General features: G+C 38.6%; 1 protein-coding gene across 3 annotated transcripts in view; it reads right to left on the bottom strand.

Moving 5' to 3' along the window:
- The window catches only part of Cntnap5bl1 (contactin associated protein family member 5B like 1), a 1,004,796-nt gene that overhangs the window by 501,226 nt on the left and 485,602 nt on the right, over positions 1–17,968 (bottom strand). For all 3 annotated transcript variants that reach the window (NM_001329899.3, XM_063272228.1, XM_063272229.1), the window contains 1 exon segment: positions 8,692–8,841. In NM_001329899.3, the coding sequence (NP_001316828.2) occupies positions 8,692–8,841 (150 nt within the window).

Raw genomic sequence — 17,968 nt, forward strand, 5'->3', positions numbered from 1 at the left:
TCTAGAACCCTGGAAACTCATTAAGAATTTGAGAATATTTGAGCTAGGAGGAGGAGGACTATTATGCCTCTGTGATGTTTCAGAAGATTACAGTAAGATTATTACTCATTTTGTAAGATAATGATCCCATTTTGCCTGGAAATAAATTCCTGACCACCATTCTTTCTCTGCTGATGACAAACCATATGTAAAAATGAATGCACAGCTTGGAGTTGAGACCATTTTTCAGCACCTGTTCCCATTCGTTTTCTTTCACTATCAGACTTCAGTAAGCATAGATGGAATCTGCTCCATATACTCTGTGTCTACAGCTACTCACAGATTATTATGATTTTACATGAGTGATGATATATGTAACTATGGATGATCAAGTGTCACAGCCAATGCATGGAGATTAGAAGACAACTACAGCAGTTGCTGTTTTCTGCCTTGTCTGATGATGAATATTCTCTCTTCCACAGAATATTCATGGTTTATTGGCATAAGTGGCAGGAAGATTACAGTCATGTTCTACAGAGTCTGGCTTTCCAAGGGCTCTAGGTGTCCAAATCTAGGTCTGTATGCTTACACAACATGAGCTTTATGACCGAGCCACATCTCCACACATAATTATATTTCAACAAATAGAAGCCATATTATGTATTATTAGACAATATTACCTATATGCTATGCCTGGGTCTATAATGGTGATTATTGGTGAAAGACTATGCTCCTTCCTCTTGCTAAAATCTAACCTCATTGATCTTGTTTCACACAGTTCCTTTGCAAAAAGACAATAAATATTCTGGACATGTGCAAATGTGTGTGTGTGTGTGTGTGTGTGTGTGTGTGTGTGTGTGTGTGTGTGTATGCATGTCTTTCAAACCTGTCAAGCATTTCCTTAGGAAGTAGAAGAAATTCAAAGATTTGGAGCTAAAAGACTACAAGGTTTTGAGTAGAGCTCAATGTAGAGTTCATGATTACACTCCGGCAGGCCTTACATAACTACAGTGTGTGTTACTATTATCTTTTTTTTTTTTTTTTATTAACTTGAGTATTTCTTATATACATTTCAAGTGTTATTCCCTTTCCCGGTTTCCTGGCAAACATCCCCCTCCCCCCTCCCCTTCCTTATGGGTGTTCACCTCCCAACACTCCCCCCATTGCCGCCCTCCCCCCATAGTCTAGTTCACTGGGGGTTCAGTCTTAGCAGGACCCAGGGCTTCCCCTTCCACTGGTGCTCTTACTAGGATATTCATTGCTATCTATGGGGTCAGAGTCCAGGGTCAGTCCATGCATAGTCTTTAGGTAGTGGCTTAGTCCCTGGAAGCTCTGGTTGCTTGACATTGTTGTACTTTTGGGGTCTCGAGCCCCTTCAAGCTCTTCCAGTTCTTTCTCTGATTCCTTCAACGGGGGACCTATTCTCAGTTCAGTGGTTTGCTGCTGGCATTCGCCTCTGTATTTGCTGTATTCTGGCTGTGTCTCTCAGGAGCGATCTACATCCAGCTCCTGTCAGTCTGCACTTCTTTGCTTCATCCATCTTGTCTAATTGGGTGGCTGTATATGTATGGGCCACATGTGGGGCAGGCTCTGAATGGGTGTTCCTTCAGTCTCTGTTTTAATCTTTGCCTCTCCCTTCCCTGCCAAGTGTATTCTATTTCCTCATTTAAAGAAGGAGTGACGCATTCACATTTTGATCATCCGTCTTGAGTTTTGTTTGTTCTAGGGATCTAGGGTAATTCAAGCATTTGGGCTAATAGCCACTTATCAATGAGTGCATACCATGTATGTCTTTCTGTGATTGGGTTAGCTCACTCAGGATGATATTTTCCAGTTCCAATCATTTGCCTACGAATTTCATAAACTCGTTGTTTTTGATAGCTGAGTAATATTCCATTGTGTAGATGTACCACATTTTCTGTATCCATTCCTCTGTTGAAGGGCATCTGGGTTCTTTCCAGTTTCTGGCTATTATAAATAAGGCTGCGATGAACATAGTGGAGCACGTGTCTCTTTTATATGTTGAGGCATCTTTTGGGTATATGCCCAAGAGAGGTATAGATGGATCCTCAGGCAGTTCAATGTCCAATTTTCTGAGGAACCTCCAGACTGATTTCCAGAATGGTTTTACCAGTCTGCAATCCCACCAACAATGGAGGAGTGTTCCTCTTTCTCCACATCCTTGCCAGCATATGCTGTCACCTGAGTTTTTGATCTTAGCCATTCTCACTGGTTTGAGGTGAAATCTCAGGGTTGTTTTGATTTGCATTTCCCTTATGACTAAAGATGTTGAACATTTCTTTAGGTGTTTCTCAGCCATTCGGCATTCCTCAGCTGTGAATTCTTTGTTTAGCTCTGAACCCCATTTTTTAATAGGGTTATTTGTTTCCCTGCGGTCTAACTTCTTAAGTTCTTTGTATATTTTGGATATAAGGCCTCTATCTGTTGTAGGATTGGTAAAGATCTTTTCCCAATCTGTTGGTTGCCGTTTTGTCCTAACCACAGTGTCCTTTGCCTTACAGAAGCTTTGCAGTTTTATGAGATCCCATTTGTCGATTCTTGATCTTAGAGCACAAGCCATTGGTGTTTTGTTCAGGAAATTTTTTCCAGTGCCCATGTGTTCCAGATGCTTCCCTAGTTTTTCTTCTATTAGTTTGAGTGTGTCTGGTTTGATGTGGAGGTCCTTGATCCACTTGGACTTAAGCTTTGTACAGGGTGATAAGGATGGATCGATCTGCATTCTTCTACATGTTGCCCTCCAGTTGAACCAGCACCATTTGCTGAAAATGCTATCTTTTTTCCATTGGATGGTTTTGGCTCCTTTGTCAAAAATCAAGTGACCATAGGTGTGTGGGTTCATTTCTGGGTCTTCAATTCTATTCCATTGGTCTATCTGTCTGTCTCTGTACCAATACCATGCAGTTTTTATCACCATTGCTCTGTAATACTGCTTGAGTTCAGGGATAGTGATTCCCCCCTGAAGTCCTTTTTTGTTGAGAATAGCTTTAGCTATCCTGGGTTTTTTGTTATTCCAGATGAAACTGCAAATTGTTCTGTCTAACTCTTTGAAGAATTGGATTGGTATTTTGATGGGGATTGCATTGAATCTGTAGATTGCTTTTGGTAAAATGGCCATTTTTACTATATTAATCCTGCCAATCTATGAGCATGGGAGATCTTTCCATCTTCTGAGGTCTTCTTCAATTTCTTTCCTCAGTGTCTTGAAGTTCTTATTGTACAGATCTTTTACTTGCTTGGATAAAGTCACACCAAGGTACTTTATATTATTTGGGTCTATTATGAAGGGTGTCGTTTCCCTAATTTCTTTCTCGGCTTGTTTCTCTTTTGTATAGAGGAAGGCAACAGATTTATTTGAGTTAATTTTATACCCAGACACTTTGCTGAAGTTGTTTATCAGCTTTAGTAGTTCTCTGGTGGAACTTTTGGGATAAATTAAATATACTATCATGTCATCTGCAAATAGTGATATTTTGACCTCTTCTTTTCCGATCTGTATCCCCTTGATCTCCTTTTGTTGTCTGATTGCTGTGCCTAGAACTTCAAGAACTATATTGAATAAGTAGGGAGAGAGTGGGCAGCCTTGTCTAGTCCCTGATTTTAGTGGGATTGCTTCAAGTTTCTCTCCATTTATTTTAATGTTAGCAACTGGTTTGCTGTATATGGCTTTTACTATGTTTAGGTATGGGCCTTGAATTCCTATTCTTTCCAGGACTTTTATCATGAAGGGGTGTTGAATTTTGTCAAATGCTTTCTCAGCATCTAATGAAATGATCATGTGGTTCTGTTCTTTCAGTTTGTTTATATAATGGATCACGTTGATGGTTTTCCATATATTAAACCATCCCTGCATGCCTGGGATGAAGCCTACTTGATCATGGTGGATGATTGTTTTGATGTGCTCTTGAATTCGGTTTGCCAGAATTTTATTGAGTATTTTTGCGTCGATATTCATAAGGGAAATTGGTCTGAAGTTCTCTTTCTTTGTTGTGTCTTTGTGTGGTTTAGGTATAAGAGTAATTGTGGCTTCGTAGAAGGAATTCGGTAGTGCTCCATCTGTTTCAATTTTGTGGAATAGTTTGGATAATATGGTATGAAGTCTTCTTTGAAGGTTTGATAGAATTCTGCACTAAACCCGTCTGGACCTGGGCTCTTTTTGGTTGGGAGTCCTTTAATGACTGCTTCTATTTCCTTAGGAGTTATGGGGTTGTTTACCTGGTTCATCTGTTCCTGATTTAACTTCAATACTTGGTATCTGTCTAGGAAATTGTCCATTTCCTGAAGATTTTCAAGTTTTGTTGAATATAGGTTTTTATAGTAAGATCTGATGATTTTTTGAATTTCCTCTGAATCTGTTGTTATGTCTCCCTTTTCATTTCTGATTTTGTTAATTTGGACGCACTCTCTGTGTTTTTTCGTTAGTCTGGCTAAGGGTTTATCTATCTTGTTGATTTTCTCAAAGAACCAATTTTGGTTCTGTTGATTCTTTCTATGGTCCTTTTTGTTTCTACTTGGTTGATTTCAGCTCTGAGTTTGATTATTTCCTGCCTTCTACTCCTCCTGGGTGTATTTGCTTCTTTTTGTTCTAGAGCTTTTAGGTGTGCTGTCAAGCTGCTGACATATGCTCTTTCCTGTTTCTTTCTGCAGGCACTCAGCGCTATGAGTTTTCCTCTTAGCACAGCTTTCATTGTGTCCCATAAGTTTGGGTATGTTGTACCTTCATTTTCATTAAATTCTAAAAAGTTTTTAATTTCTTTCTTTATTTCTTCCTTGACCAGGTTATCATTGAGTAGAGCATTGTTCAATTTCCATGCATATGTGGGCATTCTTCCCTTATTTTTCTTGAAGACCAGTTTTAGCCCGTGGTGGTCCGACAGCACGCATGGGATTACTTCTATCTTTCTGTACCTGTTGAGGCCCGTTTTTTGACCAATTATATGGTCAATTTTGGAAAGTACCATGAGGAGCTGAGAAGAAGGTATATCCTTTTGCTTTAGGATAGAATGTTCTATAAATATCCGTTAAGTCCATTTGGCTCATGACTTCTCTTAGTCTGTCAACATCACTGTTTAATTTCTGTTTCCATGATCTGTCCATTGATGAGAGTGGGGTGTTGAAATCTCCCACTATTATTGTGTGAGGTGCAATGTGTGTTTTGAGCTTTAGAAAGGTTTCTTTTACGTACGTAGGTGCCCTTGTATTTGGGGCATAGATATTTAGGATTGAGAGTTCATCTTGGTGGATTTTTCCTTTGATGAATATGAAGTGTCCTTCCTTATCTTTTTTGATGACTTTTACTTGGAAATTGATTTTATTTGATATTAGAATGGCTACTCCAGCTTGCTTCTTCTGACCATTTGCTTGGAAAGTTGTTTTCCAGCCTTTCACTCTGAGGTAGTGTCTGTCTTTGTCTCTGAGGTGTGTTTCCTGTAGGCAGCAGAATGCAGGGTCCTCGTTGCGTATCCAGTTTGTTAATCTATGTCTTTTTATTGGGGAGTTGAGGCCATTGATGTTGAGAGATATTAAGGAATAGTGATTATTGCTTCCCGTTATATTCATATTTAGATGTGAGGTTATGTTTTTGTGCTTTCATTCTCTTTGTTTTGTTGCCAAGACGATTAGTTTCTTGCTTCTTCTAGGGTATAGCTTGCCTCCTTACGTTGGGCTTTACCATTTATTATCCTTTGTAGTGATGGATTTGTAGAAAGATATTGTGTAAATTTGGTTTTGTCATGGAATATCTTGGTTTCTCCATCAATGTTAATTGAGAGTTTTGCTGGATACCGTAACCTGGGCTGGCATTTGTGTTCTCTTAGGGTCTGTATGACATCAGTCCAGGATCTTCTGGCCTTCATAGTTTCTGGCGAGAAGTCTGGTGTGATTCTGATAGGTCTGCCTTTATATGTTACTTGACCTTTTTCCCTTACTGCTTTTAATATTCTTTCTTTATTTTGTGCGTTTGGTGTTTTGACAATTATGTGACGGGAGGTGTTTCTTTTCTGGTCCAATCTATTTGGAGTTCTGTAGGCTTCTTGTATGTCTATGGGTATCTCTTTTTTTAGGTTAGGGAAGTTTTCTTCTATGATTTTGTTGAAGATATTTACTGGTCCTTTGAGCTGGGAGTTTTCACTCTCTTCTATACCTATTATCCTTAGGTTTGATCTTCTCATTGTGTCCTGGATTTCCTGTATGTTTTGGACCAGTATCTTTTTCCACTTTACATTATCTTTGACAGTTGAGTCAATGATTTCTATGGACTCTTCTGCTCCTGAGATTCTCTCTTCCATCTCTTGTATTCTGTTGGTGAAGCTTGTATCTACAGCTCCTTGTCTCTTCTTTTGGTTTTCTATATCCAGGGTTATTTCCATGTGTTCTTTCTTGATTGCTTCTATTTCCATTTTTAATTCCTTCAACTGTTTGATTGTGTTTTCCTGGAATTCTTTCAGGGATTTTTGTGTCTCCTCTCTATGGGCTTCTACTTGTTTATTTATTTTTTCTTGGAATTCTTTCAGGGATTATGTGTCTCCTCTCTATGGGCTTCTACTTGTTTATTTATGTTTTCCTGGAATTCTTTCAGGGATTTTTGCAATTCCTCTCTGTAGGCTTCTACTTGTTCTCTAAGGGAGTTCTTCATGTCTTTCCTGAAGTCCCCAGCATCATGATCAAAATGATTTTGAAACTAGATCTTGCTTTTCTGGTGTGTTTGGATATTCCATGTTTGTTTTGATGGGAGAATTGGGCTCCGATGGTGCCATGTAATCTTGGTTTCTGTTGCTTGGCTTCCTGTGCTTGCCTCTCGCCATCAGATTATCTCTAGTGTTACTTTGTTCTGCTATTTCTGACAGTGGCTAGACTGTCCTATAAGCCTGTGTGTCAGGAGTGCTGTAGACCTGTTTTCCTCTCTTTCAGTCAGTTATGGGGACAGATTGTTCTGCTTTCGGGCGTGTAGTTTTTCCTCTCTACAGGTCTTCAGCTGTTCCTGTGGGCCTGTGTCTTGAGTTCACCAGGCAACTTTCTTGCAGCAGAACATTTGGTCTTACCTGTGGTCCCGAGGCTCAAGTTCGCTCGTGGGGTGCTGCCCACTGGCTCTCTGCAGCCGCAGCAACCAGGAAGACCTGTGCCGCCCCTTCCGGGAGCTTCAGTGCACCAGGGTTCCAGATGGTCTTTGGCTTTTTCCTCTGGCGTCCGAGATGTGTGTGCAGAGAGCAGTCTCTTCTGGTTTCCCAGGCTTGTCTGCCTCTCTGAAGGTTTAGCTCTCCCTCCCACGGTATTTGGGTGCAGAGAACTGTTTATCCGGTCTGTTTCCTTCAGGTTCTGGCGGTGTCTCAGGCAGGGGTCCTGCTGCTCCTGGGCCCTCCCCCACGGGAGCCCAGAGGCCTTATACAGTTTCCTCTTGGGCCAGGGATGTGGGCAGGGGTGAGCAGTGTTGGTGGTCTCTTCCGCTCTGCAGCCTCAGGAGTGCCCACCTGACCAGGCGGTTGGGTCTCTCTCTCACCTATTATCTTTATTATTATGTATGACCAAGACAGACTGCAGGCATGCATGTGCCATTATGCATGTATGGAAGTCAGAATTGTGGAGCACATGCTTTTCTTCACTACAGGCACCAAGGATAGAATTCTTGTCCACAGATTGAGAGAAAAGTGGTTTTGTTATCTCTTCAGTGAATGTTATTGTGCAATGTTTATCTTCAATTACATCATGGGAAGTAACTGTTACCCTGTGCAATGTTTAGGTCATGCTCACATTTATAAGATCTGAACCAGGTTGTATCACTCTTTATATTGATAGTAGAAACATGAGCAGACAATCCAGTGTGCTTGCTGTTGTTTGTACATGTGGTGCTGTGCACAAAGACTAGTGCCTTCTACATGCTGAATAAGACTTTCATCACTAAACTTCCACAATCATGCATTCTGCTCTTGTCTATATCACCCAGCAATTGTGAATGTGAGCTTGTTCTAGAAAAGGAATCCAGGAACTGTATCATAGGAACTCTAGTTTAGAGAGCCACATGGACTAAGTCTCAGTTAGATGTGGCTTCTATAAGAAGGATCACTGGTTTCAGAATTAGACACCTTCTCTTTTAATAAAAGATACTTTTAAAATACTCAACATGGGTGTCTTTATAAAATTGATAAAATACCACATACGTCTTTTCCACCCAAGTTTGATTTTGTTTGTGTTATTTGAAGTGTTGCAAGGGTTCAGCAAACCTTATAACGAACTATGACTCAGACATGTCAAAGGCTTCTCCCCTCATACCTCAGAGCCTCTAGCTCCTCCCCACTTTGCTCTACACTCCATGAGTGTTGATGACCTAAATAGTCAAGCTCGGTGTTGGTGCCTCCCACTTGAGTTTTACTTCTTGTGGGTATTTGCAGACTTTCAGCTCCTTTGCTTTAAGTTTTTTGCTGAATGTCCTCTTTCCAACGTGACACCAAGGAGCTTGGAATAGCTACATAAATCACTTTTGCTAAGTTATGTAACCTAACTGTAGTAGCCTTAGTTCTTTCTGCCATAGATAATTTATATTTACAAGGTTGTCTGAGGTTTTGCTTTCCCTTAGTTTGGTGCTTGAATTCTTCTGCAGGTGTGCATGCACAGCTATGGGGAGGGTGTTCTAGTTTACAACGCATGGGTGGACTAGGTTCCTTGTCCCATTATTTGAAATCTCAAAGGCAGGGAACTTACCTCCAAAGTAGTAACTATTTCCAGAATAAATCTGTAGCCCAGAGGTTTCTGGAGCTAGGGAAACAGCATCATTATCCACAGTGAGAGTAACACGATTTCTCCTGACATTGATGCTGACAGAATGCCATCGGCCATCATTTAAGCTTCTGCCTGAAAGAAACAGGAAGGGCTGGTTCATGAGGGTCATCTCTCTCCTCTGCCTTACATCTTATTTTCTTTCCTTAAACCATTTCTGATAGTTTTTGTCTTAGTAAGAAAGGGGGCAAAACAAATATATGGAGTAACTGTGTCAAATAAAGGAATGCTATATATTAATTAATCTAGTCATGGGTGACTGCAGAGGAAAAAGCTGAAAAAGAAACCTGTTAAAATACCTCAAAATTATACCAGCAATTGTTTCTTCATACAGAAGCAACATAGGTCATTTTAGTCCTCTGACTGTATGCTGCTGTTAGTGAAACTTTTACAAGCTAGGATTTGGTTCTTGGCCATGGGGACTGTGCTAATGAGGTAAATATTCAGTCAGGTGATTCGACGTAATGAATATTTGTTTTTTTTTTCAGGGACATTTAAGGTAAAAGCAACTGTAGGTATGTTTTTCTTTCATTTGCATACTAATTTAAATATATCTCCATAATGTATGAAGTTATATTTGAAGGTAAGCTATGGACAATCCTAGAAGGAAAATGTAATTCACCATCCAGAGTCTGGGTAGTATCCAGGAACAAAAGATTAGGCTAGGCATAGGTCAAAGTAGGATGGGAGTATACAACAACCATAGAATTTTACTCTAGTCATAGACTACCATCTAATGTTATTGATGATGCACAACATCACAGGAGATTGTTCAGGTATACCTGTAGAAGCCATAGCCTTCCTTTATCTTTTCATATAAAAATCCTATGATCTGATACTTTCTAATATCATTATCTAGGTTTTTCTGTGTTTGACTGTTATATGCATTTGTACAATAGACAACTTTTTGAACAGAATACCAGTAAATTAGAAACTAAGTTTAAGGAACCTTACGAAGTCGAAAAGCTTTTGTAAGGCAAAGGACATTGTCAACAGAGATATAGTGGTTGTTCTTAACTTACAGGATGCTGCAACTATGTGGTTGAATGAGTCTTTCAGAGAGGTGGAATAACAATACATCCTGAGATAGGATCAGCTCCTTCAATTCCTTTTTGTAAAATCACAGTTCAAATACTCTCCTTGTTTTAGAAGTCAGCTGCAAATATAGGCATGCTCATACCTTCAAGCACACACAATATTCTAGTGTGATTTTATGTACACACAGAAATTTGTATTTTGACTATACTTTAAAGTGCTGTGTATTGACCTGTTTCACACTGAGAGTGGAATCCTGAAGAGTTAGAACTTGGAAGAACTAAGATTCCATGTTTCTGAAACCCAACATTTTACTGTAATGAGTAGAATGAGAAAATAGAATCTTGTGTATTTGAAAATATTATTTTGAAACAAAGGTGCTTATATGTATCAAAGGTAGCATATATTTTACTTTTGGTCATCCACATAGAATTAGGAAACATGTATTTAAATATGAATATTTTTCTGAAAATCTTCTGCTAGTTAGCTTTATGCATGTAAGAACAGGATGAATAATTAGTGCACAGAACTTGTTCATGATGAAGTGCACCTTAGGGGATAGAAATGGTTTCAGGCTTGAAAATAATTTTAGTATGTAGAAATTAAAATTGGATGTTTCAGTCTACAGTAGAAAATCAGCACTCTCACATTCAAGCTCAGTTATTCAGTCAGACACTAATGATGACAACACCATATGGCCACTGTCCCATATGCTGACCAAAGACTTCCAGATCCATGGTGCCTTGAATCATGAGCCAGGTTTACACAACTAGGAAAGCATGAACCTGTAACGTGTATACAGTGCAGGGATAGAGTTTGCTGGTGACATTTGACACTGGAGTTTCAGCTGCTTGAATGCTCCATCAATACATCTGATACATACAAGCACCTCTGTTACAAAGGCAGGATATGGCTCTATGGATTCCAAGGGAAACACAAAAACATGACTCAGTCTGTAGTACACAGTCACTTTTCACTCCAGTGGGTACAGGAGGCTTACACAGACAAATTGTTAATTAAGACCAGAGGCTGTAAATTATATGACCCCATTGCATGGATCAGACCATAGATACTATAGACATTTATATAAAATTGCTGAGGAGTGCTGGGAACTGAACTCAAATGCTCTAGAAGGGTAGCAAGTGGTCATGGATGCTGAGACAACTCGCTAGCCTGCATTTTAGTAAGTATCTTGGGAAACTTGGGCATTTCACTCTCTGAGATACTAGTACCATTTTTATTTTTTTTTCAAAAAATATATTTTAACTTCTAAGAGTACCATATGTAATCTAACTAATTCAGTGCTATTAGAAATACTAATCATTTTGAAACTTCACTATTATAAACAATGGCGGCATAAAGTATTGGCATGTCACATGTTGGCTGCATGCCTAATTACTTTAGAATTAGGTTCTTCAGACACTATCTATGGAAAATGAAATATTATATTTATAATATATTTAATATTTTGAATATAAAATCTTTGAAAAATAATGCACACATTTCTTTTTAAAATCAAGATATACTGTCTGTTCCCTCTAGATCAGTGGTTCTCTTTGCTGTAGCCATTTAATAAAGTTTCTCATTTTTGGTAAACCCCAATCATAAAATTATTTCATCAATACTTCATAACACTATTTTTTTTACTGGTTCAATTTGTAATGAAAAGATGTCTCCTGAGAGACACAGCCAGAATTCGACAAATACATAGGCGAATGCCAGCAGCAAACCATTGAACTGAGAACGGGACCCCCGTTGAAGGAACCAGAAAAAGGACTTAAAGAGCTGAAGGGGCTTGAGACCCCATATGAACAACAATGCCAACTAACCAGAGCTTCCAGGGACAAAGCCACTACCCAAAGACTACACACGGACTGACCCTGGGCTCCAAATGCATAGGTAGCAATAAATTACCTAGAAAGGGTACCAGTGGAAGGGGAAGCCCTTGGTCCTGCCAAGACTGAACCTCCAGTGAACGGGATTCTTGTGGGGAGGGCGGTAAAAGGGGGAGGATTGGGAGGGGAACATCCATATAGAAAGGGAGGGGTAGGGGGTAGGGGGATGTTAGCATGGAAACCGGGAAAGGAAATAACTTTTGAAATGTAAAGAAGAAAGACCCAATTTAATAAAGATGGAAATATATATATATATATATATATGTGTGTGTGTGTGTGTGTGTGTGTGTGTGTGTGTATATATATATATACACACACATATATGTATATTTTCCATATGACTCAAAAATTATGCTCAAAGGTAATTATATAATAGAAAGAAAGTATGTTTTTACAAAGAAAGAAGTCTTTCAAATTGAATGCTTTATTCATTGAGTACTCATAATGACCAAACAATGGAAACAGCTAGAGTTCCTCAAAAGATAACAGATAAACAAGTTCTGCCGTCCTACCCAGCGCCACCTCAGCAACGCAACCCACTATGGGTTATTTCTGTAAAGTGCAAATGATTCTCAAAATATAGAGTATGACTCCTGCGTACCTGAAATTGTAAAAACCACAAAAATAATCTGTAGTTGCAGAAAGCAAAAAGTGATGATCCTGGGTCTTGAGTTAGAAACTGATTTGGAAAGAGCCTCTAAGGATCCCTGAGATAAGAATGTCAAATGTGAATATGTGCTGAACAAATCTGACGCAAACATGTTCATCTTAAAAATGTGTATGATGTATTGTATACAAATTATATAAAATAAATTGAGGGAAAAATATCTGATATGCAATATAGTTAAATATATATGTATATATATATATATATATAAAATTTTGACACAGCTATAATCAATCTTTGAAATTGATACAACTTTGTTTAGATGAGGGGTTTTGTATTTAAGTGATTTGGCTCCTGATACTTTGTATCAAATCAAATTGGCCCATCTTCAAAAGAAAATGTTTGATTTGCTGACCTTAAAAATACCAAAGGACAAGGCTGACCTACTTTTCTCTTTGAGTTCTTGTAGGTAAGATTATCTAAAGTATCTGTAAATCCAGAACATACTTTCCTTTTTGTTATAGAGGACAGAGGGGCCTCCAGAATGAAATTCCCTGGCTTTGCAGCCAAGCAGAGCTCTGTTCAATAATCCCCTGGACAAAAAGCTTGCTCTCTAGCTCTAAATCTGTCTTCAGTGGAGAGGAAAAAGCACTCAATTAAAGTGATTTTAAAAGCTGGAACTTCATGCTTTCCTTTTTGAACTTCATTTTTCATACCTTTTTTTCCATTATAGGCTTGAGTTTTGCCCTAAGAAAAGTAAAACAGTAATATCAACCAACCTGAATCCCCAGAGCACCCAGAGACTAAACCACCAACCAAAGAGTACACATGGAGAGATTCATGGCTCCAGCGCCATATGTAGTAGAAGTTGGTCTTCTAGGACATCAGTGGGAGGAGAAGCCCTTGGTTCTGGGAAGGATGGATACCCCAGTGTAGGGGAAAGCCAGGGTCAGGAGCTGGGAGTGGATGAGTGGATGGGGCAGCACCCTCATAGAGGCAGAGGGAGGGATGATGGGATAGGTGGATTCTGGAAGGGAAACCAAGAAAGGGGATAACATTTGAAATGTAAATAAATAAAATATTCAATTAAGAACAAAATAAAAAAATTACCTGAGGATAAAAAGTAAAAGTCACAAGAATTACCCATAACTTAGAAGGGGAGAGAAGAGCTATTTTTCTTCTCATATTACTTAATAGTTTATATGACATTCAAAATTTTGTTTATGAAATGAAGCAAGAACCTTCTTTACTTTCATTAAATATTCTGTTTTCCTTTTATTCTTAAAGACTTTTACAATATCAGACTTCATCCTAAGCATCTCTTTGAGACTTTTAAAAGTATCCTTAAAAATAGAATATGGGCCTAATGCATAAAATCCCAACTATGTATGAGGTTCTAATTTCAGATCTCCAGAGGCCTCATAAATCAGATATGGTCGTGCTGTCAGTAACCCTAACACTCTAGAAACAAAATTGGTGGAGGGAATAAGAAAATTCCTTGAAGCTCGTGGGCTAGCTAGACTTGCATGCTGTATCAAAAACGGCAGCTTGAGGACTAAAACCTGATAGTCATCTAACTGCTACCATGCACCAGAGTACACATATACTTGACAGCCTCACACATGATCACACAAAGACCATAATCACAGAATCACACACATAAGAATAAAAATGATAGTATGTTAGATTAGCATGGCCAATTATCCCTATAACTCCAGCACTCAAAGAAATGAGGCCAAAATAAAAAAAAAAAGTATAAGTCAAGTATAGCTGGGCTATATAGCAAGGTCTTGAAAGAAATCTCAAAAAACAAAATGAAAGAAACAAAACAAAGAAAGGAGAGATGGAGGGAGGGATGAAGAATGGAGAGGGAAGTGGAAGGTAGAGAGGAAGAGAGACAGAAAAAAAGAGGAAGTATGGAGTAATGGATAAGAGGAGGGAGGAAAAGGGAAGAACGGAAGATAAGGAAGAAAGAAGACTAGAGGAAAGAGTAGAGGAGATAAGGAGAGCGTGGACAACAAGAAAAGAAGAAAAAGAAATAAAAAAATAAGTTTTGATGTATCAGTGGGCAAAGTGCCTGCTGTGGACACATAGACTTGAGTATAGAATCTGAAAAGACAAAATATGAGCTTGGCAGCCTAAGCCTATAATACCATTACTGAGGGATCGATAGAACAGGGTCCTGGAGTTCACTGGATAGTGTAGCTAACCCTGGGAGCTTCACATTAAATTAGAAATCCTCACAAACACAATGAAACAAAACCAAACTCCCAAAAAAACAAACAAAAAGTAAAAATATAAACAGAACTAAGGTAAATGACAGTAGAAGGCATTTAATGTCTACCTATGAAGTCCACATGTGTTCATCAGATACATGATGCATAACATTGTTATATACAAAATTCTCACAAATGTATAATGATATATCAACACATATACATTATGATGCTTAAGCAAACTCAGTTAAAATAGATCAGATGTCCATAAAATAACAAACCAAAAAAAATCAACAAACAAAAAATTAGACTCTCCTGCCATCTTGTGTGAAGTCCACCTAGCTCCAGAATGAGCCCACTGAGAAAAATATTTGGGAACAAAAGACACAATGTTAGAACTTAAGCAGCAAGTTTCTTGTTATTCCCTAAAGAGTTGAACAACAGAGCATTCACATCCATTAGGAACTTCTTTATAGATGTTATTTAAGGAACTGACAGTAAAACCAAATTCAAGTCTAAATGTCTCTGTGTCCTTATTCGGGTTGATTTCACTGTCCTCTTTCACAAAGAACAATTCCATGGTAATAATTGTTATCTTGATGGGATATGAAATCACCTAAAAGGTAAATTTCCAGGCCAATCTGTGAGGGATTTTTTTGGTAAAGTAAGGCTCTGTGTATGCCTATGAGGAGTTAATTTTCCTTGATTAGATAGGAAGATCCTCACACTGAGGATGATATCATTCCTTAGCTTAGGCTTTAAACTGTATAAAAGAAAAAGTGAACTAACCTCAAACAGTACCCATTACTCTGTACTCTAACAGGGGATGCCATGGGACTATCTCTGTCAAGCCTCTGATGCCATCCCATTTCCACCATGAGAGACTTGTACTCTGAACTTATGAGGTAATGTAAGCATTCCTCCCTTCATTGCTTTTATTGTGTATTTTAGCACACTAACAGGCAGGAAACTGTGAATCAGAGAGAATATAGTCTGGAATCACTAATCCTCTTTAAAGCACTTTGTACAAGGAGTTCTAGAAAATTAGGCCAAAACTCTATCATACTTTGCTAGAAATCACCCCAAAATTTCATATCATCATCTCTATGAAAGGCTTTAGGGGCAAGGGCGTCTTGGTTTCTTTAGCTCACCATCTTAATCATTTTTACTTTTCTTCTGGGTGTGCAATTCTTAACATGATCCTATCATGAAATTTGATGGGATTTGTTTAGTATTAATTATTGTGATAAGTCCACCTAAAATCAGGGCCTGTATAATAATTAATGAATCCAGTCTTAACACTTTGATAGAGATATGGGGATCTTTTTTTTCTTTCTTTATAATCACATCTATGAGAACTTCAATAAAAGAGTCAAAGAAAAAATACAAACCACTCATATTATTGCACTATTGATCTTTATCAAATGCCATCATTCAGAGCAATGGAATTCAGATTCTTTCTAAGTGAGAAGTGTATTTTCTTTGCAAACACTTCTGTCACTTTCACTGTATAAGGTCCCAAACACCTTGGATCTGCAGGGTCCTTATATAAAAAGTTGAAAAGAACAAATATGTTATCCTTTCCCCAAGAATCAATTTCCCTCTCAGACAGAGATATGAGAAACACTGAACTGTTCACAGGTAGTGCTCTGAAATCTGAGCAATCAAAAAGAGGGTCACACTCAGGTTTTTAAGAAACACCACATATCAATGAGAGGCCTGTTAGCCTTTAAAATGTTTTGAAGAGATGGCTCATTAGATACGAAGTCTGCAAGCATAAGGACCTGATAAAGAATGTGGAGTACATCAAAAGCCTTATATGGCCACATGGGGGTCTGTAACCTTGACTACCTGAAAGGTGGAGACAGGAGATTCCTGGACCTTGGTGGCTGCCTCCTTAGTTCTAGGTAGAGTGAGAGATGATATCTTAGAAGAATAAAGCAGAATGATAAAGCACTACATCCCTACATCCCACTTTTATTCCCATGCCTAGGTAAAGGCACATGTGACCTGGGAATATATAGATATGTACATGCACAACACACACACACACACACACACACACACACACACACACACACACTCACACACACACACACAAGCTCAGTGGAATTTGAATTTGCTTGGGCCATGGGAAGTGGCACTATTAGAGGGGTAGCCTAGTTGTAAGAAGCACATCACTGTGGAGGTTAACCTCAAAGTTCCAACTAGTGTAGATGAGACTCTCCTAGTTTTCTGAAAGACAGTCTTCTAGTGATTGCCTTCAAATCAAGATATAGGACTCTTGGCTCCTTCTCTAGTACCATGCCTGCCTGGATGCTTCCATGCTTCCTCTCTTGCCCCTGAACCTTTAAGCCAGACACAAGTAAATCCTATCCCTTAGAATTGACTTTGTCATGGTGACTCTTCTCAGCAATGGGCACCCAAACTAACACACACACACACACACACACACACACACACACACACACACACACACACACACACACACACACAGAGGATTCTAAGACAATTGCCAATTGTATATGTATTTCTTTTCCCCTCATAAATTCAATAAGATCTCAATTATTTTCAAAATAAGTTTGTTCATACATTAAAGCCACAACATTCTATAGTGCTCATTTTGGCTTTTTTAGAAGGTTGCTTTCTTTGTAGAATATTTAGAGGAAAAAGATTTTAGTCTATTTGAAAGACAAATTAACAGATTCAAATTTCCTGAAGTATAGAAAAATCCTCTTGGGGAAACGTATTATAGGCTAAACTTCTTCTTCTTCTTCTTCTTCTTCTTCTTCTTCTTCTTCTTCTTCTTCTTCTTCTTCTTCTTCTTCTTCTTCTTCTTCTTCTTCTTCTTCTTCTCCTTCTTCTTCTTCTTCTTCTCCTTCTTCTTCTTCTTTTTTTAAAGATTTATTTATTTATTCTAAGTACATTGTAGCTGTCTTCAGACACACCAGAAGAGGGCATCGGATCTCATTACAGATGCTTGTGAGCCACCATGTGGTTGCTAGGATTGAAACTCAAGACCTCTGGAAGAACAGCCTGTACTCTTAACCTCTGAGCCATCTCTCTTACCATTTTAGCTGCTCATTTAATGTCCGTCCACTTGATCCAGAACTTGAGAGACATATCTGAAATGATATAATGATTTTTCTCCCTTATAACTGGGTCACCTGGCAGCTCTTACCAGCCTCTCTATCAATAAATAATGTGGGTTAATGGACTGGCATTTTCTTAAAAATAGAAGCAGCTCCTGGGTTCTTTCAGAGCAAAGGACCAATAGGGTCTGCAGCATAGTAAAACTGTATTTGTGATTCAAGGCCTACAAATCTTTGGGCTCAAACATTTACTAATTAGTAGAAAAAGCACAGGGACAAGTCATATTTATGTTCTCCAAATAACAAGCATCATAGATAAAGTTTTATAACTATGGACATGAAAAATATTATCACTCA

Source organism: Rattus norvegicus, chromosome 13, assembly GCF_036323735.1.
Source record: "Rattus norvegicus strain BN/NHsdMcwi chromosome 13, GRCr8, whole genome shotgun sequence".
Taxonomy (NCBI): domain Eukaryota; kingdom Metazoa; phylum Chordata; class Mammalia; order Rodentia; family Muridae; genus Rattus; species Rattus norvegicus.